Source organism: Pangasianodon hypophthalmus, chromosome 5, assembly GCF_027358585.1.
Source record: "Pangasianodon hypophthalmus isolate fPanHyp1 chromosome 5, fPanHyp1.pri, whole genome shotgun sequence".
NCBI lineage: Eukaryota > Metazoa > Chordata > Actinopteri > Siluriformes > Pangasiidae > Pangasianodon > Pangasianodon hypophthalmus.
The window spans coordinates 12,103,408-12,126,468 of NC_069714.1; the positions used below are offsets into that span (position 1 = coordinate 12,103,408).

At 37.7% G+C, this 23,061-nt stretch overlaps 3 protein-coding genes across 7 annotated transcripts in view; 1 reads left to right on the top strand and 2 right to left on the bottom strand.

The window, feature by feature from the left end:
• inpp4aa (inositol polyphosphate-4-phosphatase type I Aa) overlaps positions 1-1,219 on the bottom strand; it is a 39,625-nt gene extending 38,406 nt beyond the window's left edge. For 4 of the 5 annotated variants that reach the window (XM_053234273.1, XM_053234274.1, XM_053234275.1 and 1 more), the window contains exon 1: positions 1,064-1,219. The gene's annotated coding sequence lies outside the window, so the exon portion shown is untranslated. Of the gene's footprint in view, positions 1-908; positions 928-1,063 lie in introns of those variants that run through there. The other variant, XM_053234272.1, reaches the window with a different exon arrangement.
• A 1,593-nt stretch (positions 1,220-2,812) lies between these two features.
• On the top strand, positions 2,813-10,739 carry slc9a2 (solute carrier family 9 member 2). Its single transcript, XM_026912747.3, has 12 exons — positions 2,813-3,529; positions 4,360-4,823; positions 5,990-6,240; positions 6,377-6,594; positions 7,626-7,825; positions 8,075-8,164; positions 8,331-8,401; positions 8,902-9,066; positions 9,233-9,335; positions 9,511-9,627; positions 9,709-9,796; positions 10,206-10,739. The coding sequence occupies exons 1-12, from the start codon at positions 3,262-3,264 to the stop codon at positions 10,589-10,591; spliced, it is 2,421 nt and encodes an 806-aa protein (XP_026768548.3). The 5' UTR covers positions 2,813-3,261; the 3' UTR covers positions 10,592-10,739.
• On the bottom strand, positions 10,729-20,341 carry mfsd9 (major facilitator superfamily domain containing 9). The gene is made up of 6 exons (XM_026912749.3): positions 20,205-20,341; positions 19,419-19,506; positions 17,436-17,479; positions 15,508-15,637; positions 14,268-14,477; positions 10,729-14,105 (listed from the first exon to the last, which is right to left on the bottom strand). Exons 1-6 carry the CDS (start codon positions 20,286-20,288, stop codon positions 13,294-13,296), a joined length of 1,368 nt encoding a protein of 455 aa, XP_026768550.2. The 5' UTR covers positions 20,289-20,341; the 3' UTR covers positions 10,729-13,293.
• Between the last annotated feature and the right edge of the window lie 2,720 nt (positions 20,342-23,061).

A 23,061-nucleotide genomic window follows, 5' to 3' on the forward strand; every position in this document is an offset into this window, starting at 1 on the left:
AGCACTGTAACAAAGGTTTTAGTGAGCAATAAAACATTATGATTTTTTTACCCCTTAACCTTTGGCTCACAGGGGTCATAGAGTTTGACCCTTGGAGTTTCAACATCTTTTCTCATTACATTCATTTTTATTCTCTGTTTTTTGTAGAGTTGTCTTGAAATTAGGTGTAATTTGCCAATGGTAACCCAAAAGTAGTGCTTTCATCATTGCTAGCTTTTGGGATAAATATTAAACATGAGACTTTCTCACTTACCAGTGACCAAATATGATTGGTAAATTAGATTGATTTTCTGATCCATATACAGAGAGGATATTGTTATATACCAAGAGCAGCACCTTGCCAATGGCTATACACACTTCTACATATTAAAGCTACAAGAAACCAGTAAGGAGGAAATGCTCAGAACAGTGAAGCACTTGTGTTTACAACAATGCTAATTTGTGTCTGGGAATGATAATAGACTGGTGTTTGTTTTGATGCTGTTATGCTGAGGACTCATTACAGACAGTAATCAGTGCTAATAACACCAGGACGTCTGAAATAAGGCAGAAAACAAGCATCGTCTGTCTAAACACAATCTGCAACCTACAGCAAACGGAATCCAAAGCAAAGAACATTTTGAAAACAGGAAACTGATCAGACAGGCCTTAAACGCAGCAGTTTAAAAGCAGCGGTAATGTAAAAGCAATCCGACAACAACAGAAGAGCTGATGTCTCTTTTCTGTTTCTAAAAGACAGCGACGTAGTACCGCTGCTGCAGCATCCTACTAAACCCCAAAGCGAAGAGATCACCATGGAGAGGAGAGAGGACAGAAAAGAGGAGAAGACAGGACAAGGCTTCCGTTACACTCGCACAATGCTGCTCACTGCATGAAATATCCAACACCATATCGCCAGAAACACTCACTTCCAGCCCGACACGCCTTGAACAATCACCCAGTGCTCTCTTACACTCTCGACGAACACTGATAACATTTGGTCATGTTTGTTTATCCCTTTCACATAAACCGCCACGATGCAGATATGTCCATCTCTGGGTAAAAGACAGATAAATAAACTTACGCTTCAGGCACAACCACGCTCCATTTTCGCAAGGTACGCAGACCTATTCTTTTTTTTCTGTTTACTTCTTATAGATTATATATATGCAACTGATCCGCTTTCTCTGCAGTACATAGACCCTAGACTCGCCCTTTCACTCCGTCATTCGGCGTGACGTAAGATTTCGCTCCCGAAAGGCTCCGCCCCCTTCTCCATCGCGTCGTTTGCAATCTCGCACCATTTCACTGACGTCAGGTGACGTTACAGCTGCGATGTGTTGCACCAAAATACCGAGACAGCTCATACTATAGTCTCTAGCGGAGGCTATACACAATAACCAGATTCATACATTTATTCCTGTACATGTATAAACCTCATCGTAGACCTATACAGAAGATGCCTATCTGGATCTATATCCACTGTTAAATTTGATTTGGGAATGGCAAGTTGAGCTGAGCGCCTATAATTTCACCATAATTGATTATACAGAAATGTTTACAAATCTGTAAAATGTATTATATAGCCTGAAAGTCTGATAATTAAAGCATGTATATTTTCCAGAAAAGAATCAGAAGATGATGAGTCCACTGTTGGGATGCCATTTATGTTCCACTGACATTACATTTACAAATAGGCTCTGTATGTACAGACAGGATAAAATCCATGTTTCAGATAAATAACTTAAGATATTAATAAACCTACAGCACTTACAGCATTTATTAAAACTGACAACACTTACAGCATTTTTGCCTGTCCCAGCTAACTATAATTACAATTTACATATATTGACAAATATTTGCATTAATGTTGTCTATGAATCTTTTAACAACTCATGCTTAAAACATCCTTTTTCATGCGTTATCTGTTATAGGTTATGAAAAATGCAACAGTGGGACACATCTAAAATGTACATTTTAGATGTGTCCTACTGTTACTTGAATACATTCACCCCTAGGAATTATTTGGAATATTCCACAAGTTAAATAAAAAGGAAGTTGCATCATCCAAATTTCCTGAAAATCATGGGAAGAAGAAAAGCAGGTTCTCTCATTCTTTTTTCTGTATTTAAACGATGTTTTAAATGCTGGTAATACTGAAAACACCTGCAAATACAGAAAAACACATGCAGATACAGAAAAACACCTGCAAATGCTGCAAACACCTGAAAATACTGAAAACGCCTGAAAATACTGAAAACCCCTGAAAATACTGAAAATACTGAAAACGCCTGAAAATACTGAAAATACCTGCAAATACTGAAAACACATGCAAAAATGTTTTCAGCATTTGCAGGTGTTTTCAGTATTTACAGAAAATTTGCCCCTGTCGGCCACCATAATATTTTGATATTGATAGATGAGGTCATTTTGAAAGTACAACCGTTACCGAAATTATAGATTAAAAGTATCTATAATAAAAGTATTAATTAAAAAATCCATTTAAGTAAACCATTAGAATTGCCAGACAAGGACAATGCAATGAAATAACCCCTATAAAATAACATTACATTAGATTACAATACATATGCTGTGGGGCGGAAGTCACTGCCTGTTGGTAAAAGCGCTTTACAAATAAGATTGAATACAATCGGTGTGTTCAGTTGAGCAGAGTTAACAGTCCGCTTTAAACCTTGGACAAACAGCGCCATCTAGAGGTTAATATAGAGTACTACTAATGCAAACGTCCAGGGGTAGTTTGTTTAAATTCAGCCGGGTCATAAAGACCCTTTCACTGCTCTTCCTGCTCCCAGCAGACCTGACCCAACAGACACCATGTGGGCCAGTGAAGAAGAAGAAGAAGAAGAAGAAGAAGAATGGCACTTTCATTCATTTCAGCTAGTAGGCTATAATGTTCTAAAGTTACTGATGCCTGTGGAATGCCACATTAAAGCAAAGGCGCGCTCCAATCAGGAGCCAGTCTCCATGGAAACAGGCGTGTACGTAATCACCAGTGCAGGTAAAACCCGAAAGGTAAGGCTCAGCAGTGTGTGTGGGACACAGGGAAATTTACTACAGGCATGGAATTTTTTTGCAGAAGGACCAGTTGTAGATCTTGACAACACAGGCGTGTAATGAAATTTTATTTGATTTCTTTTTGAGTTTTGATTTGTGTTGATTTCTTTCTTCCCCTTACCATCTGGACTTTACACAGCAAGTGACTGTAAAAGAAGAGTACAACACATATAAATTTTAATTTTTTTTTCCTTCCAGAGTGAAAAAATGGTCTTTTTACTTAACTCGAAAACAATTTTTATCTTTTTAATATCATGGTCCCTGCTGGCATTGCTGACTGCTGGAGCGGTGCCTTCATCGACAACAAGCAGCTCTCCATCTCAACATCCTCCACAGAAACCGGTACCCGACGCGCCCCACTCGCTTCCTGCGCCTGAGAAAACCAATCTCCCCGTGTTTGTTGTAAATTACCCTTACGTTCAGATTCCGTTCGAGATAACATTATGGGTGTTACTTGCTTCATTTGCGAAAATAGGTAAGCAAACACACGTGTCCTCTACACAGTCCTTAAAAACTAATCACCGCTGATAAGGAGTTTCTGTCACAGGTAGGTTACCTCTGTATGCTTTACTGTACTCTCCACTGAGACCAGATTATGTCCATTCTCTCACTGTATAAAGCTTAGTGGGTTTAGATGTAGTCATTTGGCAGACACTTTGACACATGGTGACTTGCAGTGTAATGTCATACAGTACAGCATACAGTGTCTGTGTAGCAGTCCTGAATTCACAACCATACAAGCACTAGTTCAGAACTTAAACTAATGCCCTACTCTGAAAACATAACCTATCACTCTCATTTGCTGATGTATTATGTTTATCATCACTGTCTTGTCATGAATTTAGTAAAATTGATCACTTTTTTCCCCCCAAATGTATTTATATTCATACACAGCTTCTGTGATGATCAATAAATTTTTATTTTAGCTCACTCCTTTAGAAAATGGGAGTGTTTCCAGCACACTGTTGTCACTTATTGAAAAGTCAAAATTTCAGCATAGATGTAAAATAACTGGTAAAGTTTATGTATATTACAATGTAAACCATTTAGGCCTTTTTTGTTGTCCCTGTGTCTGTATTGGCTTCCTTCCACTTTCCCAAAACATGCAGATAGGTAGACTGGATACTATAAATTGTCTGTACTGTAGTTGTGAATTTGTGTGCACGGTGTCCTGCAATGGACTGGTGTCCCATCCACTGTGTATTCCCGACTCATGCCCAGTGTTCCTGGGTTAGAGTCCAGAATGCTAACTGTGACCCTGACCAGGAAAAAGCTGTCACCTTTCTCTTTACCCTTTTCAAACAGGTTTCCATGTGTACCATAAAATTACAATATGGATACCAGAGACCTGCTTGCTGATTGCTGTTGGGCTTATAGTGGGAGGTATCATGCACTCTGTACACGAGGAGCCCCCAGCTGTCCTCACCTCCAGTGTCTTCTTCCTCTACATGCTGCCACCCATCGTTCTGGATTCGGCCTACTTCATGCCCACTCGGGCCTTTTTTGAGAATGTGGGCACGGTGATGTGGTTTTCTGTCGTGGGGACCTTGTGGAACTCCATTGGTGTCGGCATCTCTCTTTTCGGTATCTGCCAGATCCAGGCCTTCGGCATTCAGGATATCACCATGCAAGAAAACCTGCTGTTTGCCTCCATTATTGCAGCTGTGGACCCCGTGGCAGTGCTCACTGTGTTTGAGGATGTCAACATCCATGAGCAGCTTTACATTGTGGTGTTTGGCGAGTCCTTATTTAACGATGCTGTCACTGTGGTGAGTGAACTGCTATGATTAGCTTTATAAGAACATGTAAAGAAGGACCAGATTTTTCTGATACTTATACAGAATGAGAGAGCCTCTTAAAAAAACTGGATCTCGTTTAGCTTTGTTAAAGATTTTTATTTTATACCGTATTTATACCGTGCAACTGACTGATCTCAGGTTCAGCTGACCAGACTGGAACTTCCTCTTTTAATGCTACTGTATTTTCAGAGAGTTTTGTAAAAAAATACACCCCTCACTGAGCATATGTTTTTCTCTGCAGATTTTTCAGTGACTGTAGTGTGTATTTTTTCAGAAGTAGCAATACCAGTATTATATTACTGCTATTAGTTTTGCTCTGACGTGACAGTATTTTGGAGCCACATGGGCAGTTTCGGTATGGAAATTTCCTGTTAGTGTGAACAGCTGAATGCGCAGCAGGTATTGTTCTAGCTGATAGTAATTTGAACCACCAGCAGAACTTAATAAGATAAAACGTCATCCCACGAATACTTGAGGTAATCTTTTTTTTTTTTAATCAGCATAAACTTTCCAAAATAAATAACCTTTCTAAATTTCTAACTTAAATAAACAGGCATGTAGCCTATGTATTTATAAGTTTGACCTATTGAGGAACCAAATTGTAAAACTAAAAATATAAGTGGGGTCTGTTCAATAGCCGTACAGAACGCTGTGCTGTGCCTATCTCTGTTAGCAAATCTTTTGTTTTCTGTAGAGTACCTGACAAAAAGAGCAAACATTTGTTCATGTAAGAGCAGGTGTGGTCAATCCCTGGGAACAGAGACACAAAGGCAAGGGAAAGGAGAAACCTTCTGCCGTCAGGCCAAAAAAATGCCTTTAGATACAGACAACTTTACTTACAACTTTTGAACCTATAATCTGTAACCTGTTTGTTAACTTTATTTGATTAAATAATTTTGCCTGGTTGATGCACTTTAACAAGTGTTGTAAAGTATGCAAGATCAGACATTAGCAATTTTATTCCTAGCAGTATGATGTTTTTATACATAATATTATTGGTTTGCCACTCCACTGAACATCAGCCACATTTTAGCCTTGCCTTCTTGTGTATTATTAGGACATGTGGTGTTAGAAAAGTGGATTACCAGTATGTGATTTCTCTCACATAAGTCACCCTTGAAATGCCTGTGTTTCAGGTGCTATATAATCTCTTTAATCATGTGGCGATCTTGCCAGTGGTGGATGTGGCAGATGTGTTTCTGGCTGTGGCACGCTTTTTTGTGATATTCCTCGGGGGAATTTTCTTTGGCTTCCTGTTTGGCTTTGTGGCCGCATTTACTACACGCTTTACATGGAAGGTGAGAGAGATCGAGCCTCTCTTCATTTTCATGTATAGCTACCTGGCCTACCTGCTGGCTGAGCTGCTATCTGTCTCCAGCATCATGGCGTGAGTAAAGTCCTGTACAAATACAAACTCAATCATAGTTACTCATATCAGTAAAAGAAATAAAACATTTTCACAATGACAGTAGAATATGTAGACAGCATACTTTTACCAGAACTTAATGGCTGCACTGTTACAGCATTGTGACCTGTGCCTTGACCATGAAGTACTATGTGGAAGAGAATGTGTCCCAGCGCTCGTGCACCACTATCCGGCACACCATCAAAATGCTTGGCACTGTGTCAGAGACACTTATCTTCTTCTTCCTGGGTGTTGTTACCATAACAACAGACCATGAGTGGAACTGGGGTTACATCTTCTTTACTCTGCTCTTCGCCCAACTCTGGAGGACTCTAGGTGAGAGGTAACATGGTGTGACGGGATTCAATAGCACACTGTACCTGTATATGAAGCTACTGATGAATAGTAAAATATTAAAGGATAAGACTGATACCAAATGGTATAAAATATATGTTACAATATAATTTTTTAACATACACTTACTGATCACTTTATTAGGAATACCTGTACACCTGCTCATTCAGGCAATTTTCCAATCAGCCAATCACGTAGCAGCAGTGCAATGCATAAAAATCATACAGATACAGAGCTTCAGTTAATGTTCACAACAGACATCAGAATGGGGAAAAAGTGTGTTCTCCATGAATTTGACCATCACATGGTTATTGGTGCCAGGCACACCACACATGGATTTTCATGCATTTCATGCAACAGTCTCTAGCGTTCACACAGAATGGTATGAAAAACAGAAAAAACATCCAGTGAGCTGTGGTTCAGCAGATAGAAATGCCATGTAGTTGAGAAAGAGAATGTCCAGGGTGGTTTGAGCTACAGGAAGGCTAACTCAAATAACCAATCTTTACAACCGTGGTGAGCAGAAAAACATTTCAGAATGTATATCACACCGGACCTTGAGGTGCATGGGCTACAACAACAGATGACCACATTGGGTTTCACTCCTGTCAGCCAAGAACGGAAATCTGAGGCTACAGTGCTCATAAAAACCGGATAGTTGAAGACTGGAAAAAGACCAGGCAAGGGTTTTCCAATGTCTAGTTTGTATTTTTGCACTGTGTCTGCATGGTTGTATACATTGCCCTGCGGCCGAGCGATTGACTGAATGGATAACTGCATGAATGTGCATGGTGAATGGTGAGTGTACGTTTCAAAAGTTTTTAAGACATTTATATCCTTGGAAAAATGCATTCTAATACAATTGTACAGAATGAACATGCCATCTGTGTCTAGAGCATTGTAATACTATGATTAACTATTAAATAATTTTGATTATTTTTGTTGCAGAAGAATCATTTAAATGATCAGTTAGCACAACCTGATTAGCCGGTTAAACATCTCTTGTCTTCCAGGTATCCTGGTAATGACACAGATAATTAACCCCTTCCGCACCATCCCCTTCAACTACAAGGACCAGTTTGGTCTGGCCTATGGTGGCCTTAGAGGGGCTGTAACTTTTGCATTAGCTTTCACCCTTCCAGAAACTATTCTTCGTAAAAAACTTTTTGTCACCACCTGCATTGCTGTAATTATCTTCACAGTCTTCATCCAGGTAATTTCTTATTGGAATATTTGTCACTTTATGATAATGTTTAACTGGAATTAATTACAATTAATGAGCAATGATTCTTCTCTCATATAAGAGTTAATGCAACACTACTTGCAGTTTTGAATGCTTTAGTGGTAGGAAACTATGGAAAGAGAGTAATGTATTAAAAATATCAGTGAAGAATTAAGTAGTATCTTGTAATCCAAGAATATGCTTCACTTTTAGTTACATGTTTTTTCCCCTCTTTTGTAGGGTATCAGTATGAGGCCAATTATTGAACTGATGAATGTTAGAAAGACAAACCGGGATCACTGCACCATTAATGTTGAGATTCACAAAAGGGTGGGTAATTAGATGTAGACATCTTGGTCCATTTTCCTGATGTGGAACTAAGTGAGAGTGACACTTAATCTTGATTTCATTTAACAATTTTATACTAATTATTACATACCCGTGCATCTAAGAAATAAAGATGTACTGGTCATAATCAAGCTGCGCTGTCTTTCAGTTGATGGAACATACCATTGCAGGGATAGAGGATCTCTGTGGGCAATGGAGCCACCACTCATTAAAAGACAGGTAAACATTAGACCCCTGACTGAGAGATTTGATTGCATTACAAGAAATATATGCTAAAGCCTGGTTTGCAAATAACACTTGCAAATAAAACAAGTATGCATTATTTATCTCAGTTTCAGTAATAACTATTTATTCATTTTGGTGACAACAGACTGTAAGGCTTGGATTAAAGCAGTTTCTTAATGCCATTTATTGGATTTTGTTTGTATTGCATTTGTTTAAGCATTTTGTTGTTGTAACTCTTGTCATTGTCTCTGTTAATGACATTTGTTTAGTTTTTCTAATAAATGTAATAATTTTGCGATGAGAGTCAGGTATAGTTAGTCTGACATTTAATTATTTTAAGCAAAGAGCATAATATATTTTTGCTTCTTAGTTTACAATGCTATGCTCTCACAATGCAGGTACATAGATTTTATGACCATAAAACGTCTTAATTTTTGCACTTGGGTTCTTATTTATGATCAACTTAAGGTGAAATATGACTTGTTTTTTGTTAGGTTTATGAGGTTTAATAACCGTTACCTTCGTAAGATTTTGATCCGTGATGACCGGGCTGAGTCGAGCATTGTGGCCCTTTATAAAAAACTGGAGCTTCAAAATGCTATGGAGATCTTGGACTCGGTATCTGGTGACATTAGTGCAGAACAAATCAAATCACTGAAGTATGTCTGCTTTTATATTATTATAAATTAACTACTGTGCATAGTGATGCCTCATATGACTATAATTCCGGCATAATTTAGACAAAAAATTTAATACGCCAAGGCCAAAGTTACAGTGTAGCTGTAACCTTCTTTCTGTTTGTTTTTCCTCTGATATGTTTTGTAGTGAGGAGAACAAGTTTGATAAACCCAAGAAGACACTGCTGACAACAGATCTCGTAGCCATGCATGAAATTCTGTCAAAGAACATGTATAAGATCAGAGAACGGGTGAGTTTAACACTTTGTGGAACTTAAATTTGTCACTAGTTCATTCTTTAGAAGATATACAATCATCTATTAATATAATCAAGTCACTATATCAACTTCCATATAATCACTGTGCAGGGGGTGAAAGAAACAGTGACTTTCTGTCATCCTGTGATTCCATGTTTTACTCTCTCAGACGGTATCCTACACCAATAAACATGCCCTTCCTAATGACACCAGAGACAGAGAGATCCTGATGAGGCGACACACCAGCATCCGACGCAGTCTTAGACCCAGAAGACTCCAAAGCTTGGTAAGAAACATTTTTTTTTACTTTCTTAGTCATTAAGTCATCACTAAGTCATTCTTAGTCATCCCAACTCTGTTCCCCTAGGAGGCTGCTGGGGCTCCAAAATATTTTTCTCTTCCTGTGGGTCAGAGTCTGAACTCCCGATTTGCTACAGAAAGACTAAACACCAATGGTGAGGACCATAAATAATGCTAACTACACACATGTATACTTACCTTATATCCTACATCTTTATCCTTAAGAACAATTTTGAACCGCCACTGATGTTTAAAGATACAGCTATTTCTAGCTGTGAAGAAGGGCAATTATGATGTTGCATTGGTTCAGGACTAAATTTACTTTACTGACACTGCAATGGAATTTCTTATTTGTGCACCTCAAATATGGGTTGTTAATGCACTGGGACTTTTTCTTCATTCATTGTGCTATTAGGAACCAGCCAAACCCATTATTTACAATTATACTGTATCCAATGTTGAACTCTTGTGTCAAAGGTTAGTTTCACAGTAATACGATTAGTATGTTAATCATCCTTGTCAAGCCTTTGTTTGTTTAGTGTAGTATTGCCTGTATTTTTCCAGGTGATGCTGACATTGAGATAATACCTAGCCACCCATCAGCGAGGATCAGGTTTAGGCAGCCTTCATGGACCCCCTCCATGCCAATGACACCTCTGAGGAAGCTGGAGCCCTTTAAGGAGACCGTGGTAGATGAGATAAGCAAGGAGCAAAAGGGGTATGGCTCATCAAGAAGCTCCAGCGCCACATCCTCCAGGCTCTCAGCTCCACATTGGCGCACCCATCACAGGACCAGAGACTATGAGCATGAGAGAGAAGAGCAGCACACTGTATCTCCCCCTACTGTATGGAGCCCAGAGCCTCCTGAGCGAGGCACTGGTGAGGCACGAAACCCTCTGCTACAGAGACCTCAGTGGGAGCCACAGGATCAACGAGGCCAGCAGAAGTGAGAGTCATGTCAGATGTTAACCAAACTATGTGGCTGGTATGATATGAGGAAACATACACTACTGTTCCTGGGCCAATAAAAAAAAAAAAAAAAAAACGGAATAACTGGATTAAGTCAGAAATGGCGTGACTCATTAACTCATATAGAACTTCATGTTTTACTGAGTTGTTAAAAATTTACAGCATGTAGAAATGTAGTATAAGAAAGTATAGAAAGCTTCATTATTCATGCTGGTACTCTTTCTGCTACTCATTTTAAATCATTAGAACTGGCCCTTATTCATCAAAGTTGTGTAGAAATGAGCTCAGATTTGAGTGCACGGAATTACTATTTCATACAACTGTTAAATGTTGCACAACATCAAACCAAGCAGTCATCTAAGCACAGTTGATGAATGTTAGCTGTGTGGAAACAGGTTCATGCACACTAATGCCTTATTTGCATGTCATATGCACATGGAATGCTACAGTTTACCCACTGCAAGGAGGCTGAGACTTGGCCATAAATAGAGCTTTCAACAGGATGATGAGCCAAACATACTTCCAACACAGAAATGGTTAATGAAGCACAAAAATCTGTGGTTTGCAAAGACCATCTCAGTCCCCAAATTTAAACCCTACTGAAAACCTGAGGTCTGAATTGAAGAAGGAACTACACATGCACAAACCTAACTCTAGAGAATAAAATGTTAAAAAGTACTGCATTAAGGAGTGGACCAAAATCCCTTTACAAGTGATTCCAGCCTTGTTAGACATTATAGGAAGCGATTTAGTGTTATTCTTCTCTCCAGAGCAGGCATCATAATTGTTAGGATGCTGACAGTTTTGAAACCACTGTGTTGTAGGAAAATTACTTTTTCTCTACTTTTTGTGGAAAGTTATGGAAATGTACTCTGTTTTTTTTCTTTTTCTTTCTTTTCTGCCTAAGGTCAAAATCTGGTAGAAGTGAAACTGAACCGTTTCTCTGTAGGTATTTGAACTCTTTTTATGGCTATTTTTAAAATTCATTTTAGAACTCAAATAAGTCAGATATAAAGAACATTTCACTTAATGTGATATCTGTACACACGTGATATGTGTATGTGAAAGTGTTATAAAATTATGTAATAACATGAAAACACACATATTGCACAAATGCACCTACTGCTCAGTTAAAAGGATAATGAGCTGATGAAGATCCATGTCTGTGCATTCTGATCCACATTCATAAATTACCTACATTTAAGTACAAGGTTCCTGCATGGTGATTATTAACATTATTAATTTTTTATTGTTACTACCAATACTACTGTACTTACTACAGGCTACTTGCTGTAAATAGTGACGATTTTGTTTTTGATTATTTAACTGCAAATCATGCATTTTTCAAGTTGCTGTTACGCTCAAATGTATATGTACTTTAACCAGACACGAGTTTCACTGTACAAATAAATAGAAGACGAAATTGATGAAAAAACCGCCATGAGTGAATTTAGTGTATGCTTGTTTTACGATCAGATTTGACCATGTGCAACTTTGATGAATAATGCCACTGAGTGTGTATATTACTGAATTTTAATTATTTGAAACCGATCTAGAAAACAGTAAACTACAGTTTATTTGATGTTTCCATGTTAACAGATAATTTAGTGTGTTTTTAATATGTGTGTAATATAATACAAGAATGTTTTTTATTAACATTTTCCTGTATGATATGTTGTGGAACAACCTAATATAAATGAAACCAAGGTTGAAACCAAGTCAGTGCACCAACTATTGCATCAGAGATTGATTATCATTTATCATCTTTCTTTAGCTCATTAATGTGTCTTTTCCTTTAGCCTTGTTTATAATACCTGAATTCTAGCAAACACTACAAAAACAAAACATTAATTTAAAAAAAGGGGTGTATTCCTAAAATATTCAGCTTAATTTACATACAGATACTATAGTAACCATCCTAATACTTTGTATTTTACTCTGACAGCATTCTTTCATTTATTGATTTTCAGTACCTTTCATGGTGGATCCGGAGCCTATCCCAGGAACACTGGGCAAAGGCAGAAATACACCCTGGATGGGATGCCAGGCCATTCCCTGGTACCCTGCACCATGCACAAACATGTTTTTTGGGAGGTGGGAGTAAACCAAGAGGAAATCAACATGGACATGTGGAGACCATGAAAAACTTCACAGAGACAGTAACCTGAGCACAAGAAACAAACCAGGGACCCTGGAGCTGTGAGGCAGCAATGCTAACTGCTGCACCACCGTACTATTTCTGGGTAATAAATATTTGAACACTTCAATTTTCTACTGATAAAAAGGATCAATTTAAACTAAGTGGTAACAAAAAGGAGCAGCTACTAGAACCAGACCTTATGCACAGAATTTCCATCTTCTACTTCTACACTGTCTAAACTTACATGACCAGCACAAAAAACAAACACTCGAAAGAAATTCTGTAAGTAGTCGTATCAGATATGGATCTGTCTCAGAGCCTTGCTTTGGTTTGGTAGGTCCTCCTGGTGTGTGTATAGAGGAACAGGTGGCTAGTCTGGTGGTGATCACATCTGCTGCAATTGCTCCAAGAGCAAACCAATCCTACCTAGACCATACATTTCCAAAAACCTATTCACTTCATACTCAGATAACTGCCAACTTCAACATCCACCACAATGCCCCTTGTTCTCTTAAATCTGTGTGGCTTTGAACCTGTTTCCAATCACTCTTTGGCATTCTTGTCCTTCATCTTAGCCCCCTTTGGAGTCCTGACAAGCAGTAGCACCAGAGCTGTGAGAGCCAGCAGCACCCCAAGGCTTGGTGGCCCACATGGGCTGATTTCCTGAGTCAGGCCAGAAAGCAGAGGGGCCAGTATGCGCCCCACTGCCGTCACTGACTGGCCTGCCCCAATCAGGGTGCCACTGGCCCTTGCACTGCCTCCACGCTGCAGCTCCAGGTCTGTAATGCAGGTACGTCCCACGCTGGTAGAGATGGCAAAGAATGTGGAGGAGAGCAGCACGTGCCAGACGCTGCCTGCTGCGGCATATAGGAAGATCAATGAGCATGTGAACGCTGTGGAGTGCAGCAGCAGGGCAGACATATTGCCTCTGTACAGACGAGTCATAGGTCCCACCAGGCACCCAGCCAGTGCACCCAGCATGCTGCTGTAGCTGATCATGTAGCCTGTCACTTTGGGTTTCAAATCAAAGCGCTCCTCCATGGCCAGAGAGAAGTTACTGTGGTAAAGCATGATTGCCAGCGCCATTAGTAGGCGAACCAGAAACACATCCCACATGTCAGAAGAAGCCACCATGCGGATTTGTGCTCCTACTGAGGTCAGCTGGAGTAGAGCCATATTACCCCAGTCTTTGCCCAGAGATCCAGCAGAATGACGAGTTTTAGTGGTAGAGCAACTACCATCATGGTTCCCATCGCAGTTTCTCAGCCCGTCATAGGGCTGTCTGCTTTTACTGTTCCTGTTAGCATCTAAACGTTGGTTTAGAATCTCACTCCAGGGCAACATCCAGACCAAACCTGAGAATGATGACAAAACAGTCTGAATAAGTCCACAAAGCAGATTACTGCGTAACCCTCTCAACCAGAAGTTAAATGCATGCACATACAAATAATAGTGCCTACAAGTTGATTGGTAAACAGACATTTTTCCTTTGTTTTACATAACAAAATGTAGTGCACCTGCATTAAGGAGGAAGATAGCTGCACAGACAAAGGAGGACATATAAAATCCTCCCTCATGCTCAGTGAGGTAGCCTCCTACCACTGGGCCCAGGATGAATCCCACACTGGAAGCTGCATTAAAGTGACCCATCACCAGAGGGCGCTCTGTCTCCGACACCACATCTGACAGAAGAGCTCGGCATATAGACAAGGAGTGTTTAAAAAGCCCTGTGGAGAAGGTGAAAACCACAGAACAATACAAGCATCCTATATCACTGATGAATAGATCTTGAAAGTGAGCATGCATCCTTGGTTTGCATTATATAAAACCAACTACATAAATTCATTTATAAAAAGAAATTATAAAAGTTTCTAAATATCAAAGTTTTGATAATAAAAAGGTAAAGCTGGTCCAAATAACATTTTACAGGATTTGAATACTTGTTATATTCAGTAGACAACAACTATGTCTTAAAGTATATACCAATGACAGCACAAATTAAAATAAATAGGCCAAACAAATAAACAAATAAATAAGCTAAGATATCATGTCCAACAGGGCCATATATGAGCTGTTTTTAAAATAAAAACATCAACCCTTGATCAATAGTCGGTGTTAAAAAGTACCACAATTTAGGTCACTAAATTAGGTCACATGGCAGTCTTCCCAGTCATCTGTGTTTGGGTGAATCCCAAATAGCTCCCATTCTTCCTCTACATGGTGCACTTATATAGGGTAAAGACAAAGTACTCAAATACTAGATAGAGAATCCCATGTTACAAAAGAACACTCAGGTTTTTGGCCCTATAAAATGCAATAAATGAAAGTAAATTTCATGTGACCTAAAACTGCATCAATTCTCTTCATGACTTTTACAATGAAAGCAGCTAGTACGTTCTTCCAAATATCTTGTAGATTCAGTTCTTTATGAGATGTTGTCTCTCACTTGTATATACTGTATCTGCATGTCCCAGACAGCCTTGATGTATTTATCTGAAAAGTGGTCTTACTTAATATGTTGGCATCTTTAACAGTACACAAAAATTTTGAAGGAAAATCAATGTTTGGAAATCTAAAATTTGCCTTTTTTTTTTTTTTACTGGCATATTAATATAGAAGACATAAAATAAAAAACATACTGTACAATAAACAAATAAAGAAGACAAAAATGATATGCCCAGTCCTGTATGCACTGCACCAAATCAGAAATTACTTCTCATCTCAGGTTTGTAGAGAGAACAGATCTCCATAACGTACCCACTGGTATTCGGGCCAGCACAAACAGGGCAATAGAAGTGGACATCCCCAGAAGGCTGTATCCAAACGCACTGAGCAGAAGGCAGGTCAGGAGAGAAAAGCGCCTCCCCACTACATCACTCCAGCTGCCCTGCAAAACGAAGGTTAGGACGAACAAAGAAATGTGAGGAAATGTGACAATATGTCTTTTTAATCAGAAGTTGCCATGTTTTAAAGCATGATACTAGGTTTTCAGCCAGACCACTTGTGTTTTCACAGCAAGACTGTGAAAAAGTATTTAACACATTTAAGTAGAAAACACTCTGCATACTGGGGAATAAGGCAAAGCAGTTTCCACCTCATGAAAGCATGATTGCCTAAATAGGCGGTGATGAGAGTTTGAGTCCACGCTGAGAGTCTACAGTTCAGGGGTCATAAGTTTACATAAATGTTAATAATTTAAAAAAAAAAAAAAAAAAAAAAAAAAAGAGAGAGATAATAAAAATTGCATTTTGTTTTCGAATAAGCTATTTCACATAACAGATGTTTACATATAGTCCACAAGACACAGTAATAACTGAATTTACACAAATGAACCAATTCAAAAGTTTACATATGCCTGATTTACTTCTTAAGAAAAATCCTCCAGGGACTGGATTTATACACAACTTTTACAAAAGGTGCAAACATTCATTGATTCTCAAGAAGGCAAAGACACTACATTAAGAGCCAAGGGGGTATAAACCTTTGAACAGGATGATCAATGTAATCATCAAACAAAATTATTATTTTGTTTAAAGATCCCGTTTTTTCATTTAGTACTGCCCTTCAGAAGCTCTATAAAATATTACTTTGTCTTCTGGGAACACCAATCATCAAAAGTTTACACCCCCCTGGCTCTTAATGTATTGTGCTGCCTTCTTGAGAATCAATGCATGTTTGCACCTTTTGTAATAGTTGTGTATGAATCCCTCAACTGTCCTCAGTGTGGAAAAGATCTCAACATCATATAGACACTATTGGAAAGGGGACAAATATGCAGAAGATGCTGGAAAGGCAAAGAATGTGCTGGACCTGGAGGATTTTTCTGAAGAACAGTGGGCAGTTTAGCTGCTCAGGACAAACAAGGGACTCAAGAACAACTATCACAAAAATAAAAACAGTCGTTGATCATCCAGGTAACAATAAACAGTATTAAGAATCAAGCGTATGTAAACTTTTGAACTGGTTCATTTGTGTAAATTCAGTTATTATTTTGCTTATGGACTATATGCAAACATCTGTTGTGTGAAATAGCTTATTCAGAGCAGTACTAAATAAAAAACAAAATGCAATTTTTATGATCTCTCTTTTTTTTTTAAAACTATTAACATTTTGCACATTCTGCAAGATGTATGTAAACTTATGACCCCAACTGTATATGCATTCTGTAGGTTTCAGGTTGAGACATTTCACAGCTTATTTTTAAGACAAGTACTGTGACACATACTATACAGGACACGAGTATACAGAACATGCTGACTTAATGCAATTAGGGGCCAAATAAATTATGGAAGAACAGAGCTTTTGCTGTTCCTCTCCTCCCTCTCTGTGCTTAGCATCCAACAAAAAATAAAAACACAAACACCTCTTTCACTTCCTAATTTTTGTCTCATGACCCTGCAGTTTAAACCAATTTAAAGCAGGGACAAGACTCAGATAATGAACATTTGTATTACATTAACATGCACTTGGTTTGTTAGCAATATTTTCAGTTTCTTGAGGATCTATGTAATGATAATAAGAACACAGTTATTTATTAAAATATTTTATAACAGTGAACAAGATGACTACATTATAAAAAATGTATAATGTGTGTACAGCAAATTTCTTCCTACTGTTTTGTATATTAATGGTTAAGTATGTATGTTAAGGCAGGATTTTGTTAGAGAATAATATTCATTACTTACTACTAAAGTGCTGGAGAAAAGCTGTAAAACCCCATAAGTGGAGCCTGCAATATACAAATGAGAGAGTGGTATGGTTAACTCTGAAACCTATGATTTGTCTCAACTTGGTCTTTTAACTGGGGATATGTGAGAGTCTCCAGTACCATTACAACTTGGTCAAAGCTGGTTCATACACTATATGGCCAAAAGTTTGTGGGCACAAGACCATTACACCTATATGTGTTTTGAACATTGCATTCCAGATTTAGTCCCCCTTTACTCCTGTGGGAAGGCTTTCCTCTAGATTTTGGAACGTGGCTGTGGGGATTTGCCAATTCAGCCACAAGTGAGGTCAGGCGCTGATATCGGGCAAGAAGGGCAACGGTAGCCCAGTGGTTAAGACGTTGGATTACTGATCGGAAGGTCATGAGTTCAATCCCCAGAACCACCAAGCTGCCACCGCTGGGCCCTTGAGCAAGGCCCTTAACCCTCAACTGCTCAGTTGTATATGAGATAAATGTAAGTCGCTCTGGATAAGGGTGTCTGCCAAATGCCTGAAATGTAAATGTAAATGTAAGGCCTTAACCTCTGAAATTTCACTTGCAAATCTAACATCAGGAATGAACTACTTTTATCCAAAGAACAAGTTACAAAAGCATGCAACCAGGAGAAACGTAAATGAATTAAAGTAGATAGTCTGAAATAATTCATAGTATTAAATATAATTGTAATAACTAATAAGTGTTTGCAACTATAACTCATCATAGCAGAAAAACTATTTCAGAATATAATGTGCCAAACCAAAGCCAAGTAAACATTTGCATGTGTATTTGCAATGACTAAATTGTATATACAGTGGTGTATACTACTATGAAACTGTCTTGGGTGGATGACCAAGGAACAGCCTGAAGTTAGATTTTAATACCAAGATTGATGGATATCGTTGACACTGAAGAGCAGCAGCACTAACAGTGAAAAAGTGAGATGCATTATGTTGTTTCTGTTTTGCCAAAAATCACAATTTCTCTGGGGGTGAATTTATATCCTTATTCCAAATTCGAGTCATATGATTACCAATTACCTGTCTGCTTGTTTTTCCTGGCTCTAATACGCCTGTGTCTATGCTCCCCATACAGCACAGAAGCACATGTCATATTTACAGTATTTATGTTACACGGAATTCACCATTAAAGCAATTCCAGTCTGGACTGATGAAAGAGCTGGAAACCTTGCAATTACAATAAATGTCCATACTATTTCAGTTAGTGAGCCTGTGTGAAAGTATATCAGACTAGAACAAATAAGCTTTTCATTGAAAATGGTGTGTGCAATATAGAGACTTTGATGTTTAATATAAAAAAAAAAAAAAAAAAGATGAACACTGAATCATAGTTGACCAATCCATCACAAATAATGCAGAAAGTAAATATTCAGAAGTACTTAGTCTACTGTTACACTTCATTAAATTCATTTTCATCAGAAAAAGGTCATTTTTCCTTTTCTTTTTTCCTAAAAATCTAATAATTAACAATTCAGTCATTACATGTAGAATTTTACACACTTTAGATTGCACAGTTTTGGAAGTCTTATAATTACCAAATAATATGTATTTTAAAATCCATTTACGATAGTATTAGGTAAAGTATAGACATACTAAGTTACACTACAGTGAAAGAATACAGCTTCCCTGAAATAACACTGAAATTAACACTGAAATAATAATAGCGGTTACTATACTTGAGCATCAGCTGAAAGATTTACATTAAAATGTTGTAACAACTCTAATGGTGAATGGGTCCAGGTGGTTAATTTACGCCAGTGCCTGTAAACGGGGCATGTGCCCCTAGGAACTACTCCCTGATAGAGTGTAATAAATGTATATACTGCTACTTACTACTGAGTTTGATGCATGTTGAATCCATGTTGATCGGGTCATTTATTTAGGTTAAACACTACCCCAGAGGATTCTATGAACAAACTGTACATAAAACCACAGAAACTTACCCACTACTCCAGAGACTATCGGGCTTGCCCCTAATGCCTTCACGTGATGACTCAGTAGAGGGATGATCATACTGACCCCAAAGAGGTCCTGCAAAAAAAAAAAAAAAAAATTAATTTTAGTGTGCATGTATGTAGATACACTAATAACAATGATAGCTGACAATCCTTATTTCACTGTAGTATTATATTTTCTATTACACAATATGATTTTTGATATGAGATCCAAAGATGTGAAAGATGCAGTGAGGGACATAATGCAATTGCACACACACTGTCAAAGTTTCAACAACTAGCCCATGATCAAACTGGACAAGAACTCAACAGAAGTCACACCACACACCACACTGCTACTCATTTTCCTTTAGACTAACAGCTTAATTCTGTACATATGGTCCTGCTTTAAACTGTATGAGTGAGCGTGTGCCTGTGTGTCGCGCGCGTGAGAGAAAGATGAGACGGTAAGATGAGTTGGGATTCAATAATAACGCTAAAGCAGGTCAGGGGCAGGAATGAAGTCAGACAAGGTGGACTGGATCCATCACAGGTAGTCACAGGTAGTTAAGGAGCTGAGCTACTGAGTGGAAGGTTGTAAGTTCAAATCCCAACTCTGCCAGAGAGCCACTGGTGGAGCCTTTAACTCGCCACTGTTCAGCTGTAAGCTGCACCTGACTATCTCATGGGATAAATGCCTCTACCAAAAATTACATATATAAAGAGACTTACACCACTCACTATGGCCTCCAGCGACCCAACAAGCTTTCGCTAAAGAAAACAAAAACTACTCACCATGAACCCGACTATGTATATGCATTTTATAATCCGTGCGGATCGCTTAGGTTTGTGAAAATGATTACATTCAGAGTGATTCATTCTCCTGCTCACATCCCGCCGCAGTCAACACGGAAGCTGCACCGCGTTTCTCTCTTTCCTGCCCTTTACACAACACACGCAGCGTCACCGCCGGGCTTAGACCACGTTATGGTGGGGGCAATGTCATACCGAAATAAATTCACTCTCCACACACATAATTGTTTCATTAATTATTTCTGTTAATAACATCTATGAATAATAAACCATGAAAAAATGTTACTTTATGGGTAAATTGTCCCAGAAATAGCGCTGAGGAATTGTTAGTAAGAAGACTGTCAACCCTGATCATGGTACAGTCCAAGCTTTGCGTCATATTTTACACGCGCTACTTTCGAAATCCGCTTAATTTGATTATTATTATTTTTTTTTTTATTGAGTCAGGCTTTATTTGCTCATCCTGGTCTTTGTTTCTTTGACGTACTCTGGTTGTTTGACCGTATATATTGTCTTGTGTTTTTATTTTACTGTCTAAATTTTCTGTTTTTGTTGCTGTAAAATCACAGTGAATTTTCATAAGTATAATGCATGGGGAGAGAAATGAGGAAAACCACGTGACAAACTGTGTTATGGTCTGATGAGACCAAGGTACAGTGAAGATAGATGAGCTAGAAAAGGCAAGCAGCAACCTGCCGCTTAAAAACCTGTTGTTTAAAAACAAAATTGTTTACAAAGGGAAAAACAGGCCTGGTAAGCAGCTGAGAATATGTCTGGAGTTAATGAGGCTGTAAATTTGATCTTATAATCTTGTGGATTCTGTTAGGTTTCTGCATTATTTGGACCCTAGTCTGACTAAATGTACACTACATATAGTTTTTCTTGTGCAGCTTCATGAATGAATATTTTGAAAGTTGGACTAAGTCTGGTATCCTGCAACTGTAGTAGTATCAATGTGTCTCACATTATAAAAAAAAAAAAAAAAAAAAAAAAAAAAATCTTACTGATAATCTTACTGAAAAAAATATTTGTTTATCATTATTCAAAGTATTGGTTACAGATTGCTGCTAATTCTAATAATTAAGGGATAATTAGTGATAATTTGCTTAATATGCAAAACATATAATACTAGTAAAAATACTAGTCCTAGGATTTTTGTCATATCTTCACTAATTTGGTGTCATATTACTATTCAACACGTGAAACTCTGTAATTATGTTGATATTTATAAACAATACAGCCAACAAATACATTTTTATTTTATTTTAGAAATAAATCTTCTTTTCCTTTCAGTGGCAGAAAGTATTTGGTATCTTCAACACTCTTACCTATACTTGACTGTGGTGATATATTATATATGCATGCCCCAGTGCAGTCCTTGAGAAAATCTGACCCCCTTTATCACAGCGCTTTAGAGCGGTTTGTTACTGGTTGTGATTATGAAACCCATCACTGTTCTCTTTATGCTGTGATGCTCACACTGGTACTGCTTTATGTATAAATCTATATGTGGTTTATTACCTAATTATTTATCATCCATCATTTCTGTAAAAACCGGACATTTTTCAGCTAGGTGTTCCCCGTGTCAGAACTGAGCTGGTGAAAAGGTTTTAGATTTAATGCCCCTACAACATGGAACAATTTACAGGAACACTTAAAGCTTGCTGTGCTCCTTCCCTGGTCGAAATTATAGCACTTATAAATAATCCTGAGTACAGCCATATTGGAAGTTGCTTCTGCGACACTTGACTGTTTTATGTATTTTTCTATTTCTTTTGATTGATTTTTATTTTTCCACTAATTCTTCCCATCTGGTGTTATTTATTTATTTATTTATTTATTTTTTATTTTGTTGTTGTATCTTTCACTGCCTTCTTGGCCAGGTCACTCTTGTAAAAGAGATTTTATCTCAATGAGTTTTTATCCTGGTTAAATAAAGGTTACTACTACTACTACTACTACTACTACCATATGCCAGTTTTACTTAATCTTTCTTAATCTTCCAAGATATTTGTTTTGAACAATTTGCCTTTAAAACATTTATTTGAAATGTTTATGTATTTAGCATATTGCATACTGACGTTTCTTAACGTGTTTGCGCATGCGCGCAGGATAACGACAGTCTTAGGTAGCGACACTTCTACCATCCAATCACTAGGTGGCGGTAATGCACAATACATCTGCACGCCACCTGCCGTACATGAAGAAGAAGAAGCGTTTCATTATTACTATTTATTACAGCAAACTGATTTTAAAAAAAAAGTGATTTAAACTGTAGGAGGTACTCATGTAAAACTAACTATGTGATTTATTTGTTGTTTATTTCTACCATTTGCAGCAGCTAGAGATTTTTTTAAAAGAAAAGAAAATCAATTATATTTTTAATTGAGCAAGCTAAACACAATTTATTATTTCTTGAAACTACAGCAACTAGATTTAGAAAATTTGTGTTTTTCATTTTTTTTTTTAAAAAAAGAAAAAATATTTTAAGTGAATGAATTGCTTATGTAAATGCACTATTTAACATTTAATTATTTCAAACAACTACAGCAACTAGATTTTGAAAACAAGTGTTATAAAGGAAAACGGTTTTTTGTTGTACTTTATTTGTTCTTTGTAATTTGTAATAATAGTGGGCTCTATAATACATTTAACTTTGCATTTATGGGGCTTTTGAATTTTTGGGCATGAACAACTTTAATCAAAATTCAGTGCATAATTCAGACATTTAAAGACAGGAATGTTGCATTTACGTGGAAGTTATAATTGTGTTGATAACTTTGTTCATGGATTTGCATGTTGCAGAGTTAAACTGATGAAAATGAAAATGAGTTTGATG

Bases quoted from the DNA above. Each gene is read 5' to 3' on its own strand.
- slc9a2 (XM_026912747.3), top strand. From the start codon at position 3,262: ATGGTCTTTTTACTTAACTCGAAAACAATTTTTATCTTTTTAATATCA. The intron at 3,530-4,359 runs GTAAGCAAACAC...CTTTTCAAACAG, and splicing joins TGCTTCATTTGCGAAAATAG to GTTTCCATGTGTACCATAAA. The intron at 6,241-6,376 runs GTGAGTAAAGTC...GCACTGTTACAG, and splicing joins TCTGTCTCCAGCATCATGGC to CATTGTGACCTGTGCCTTGA.
- mfsd9 (XM_026912749.3), bottom strand. From the start codon at position 20,288: ATGAATCACTCTGAATGTAATCATTTTCACAAACCTAAGCGATCCGCA. The intron at 19,507-20,204 runs GTGAGTAGTTTT...TTTTTTTTGCAG, and splicing joins TATACATAGTCGGGTTCATG to GACCTCTTTGGGGTCAGTAT. The intron at 14,478-15,507 runs GTACGTTATGGA...CCTTCTCCACAG, and splicing joins GCTGGCCCGAATACCAGTGG to GGCTTTTTAAACACTCCTTG.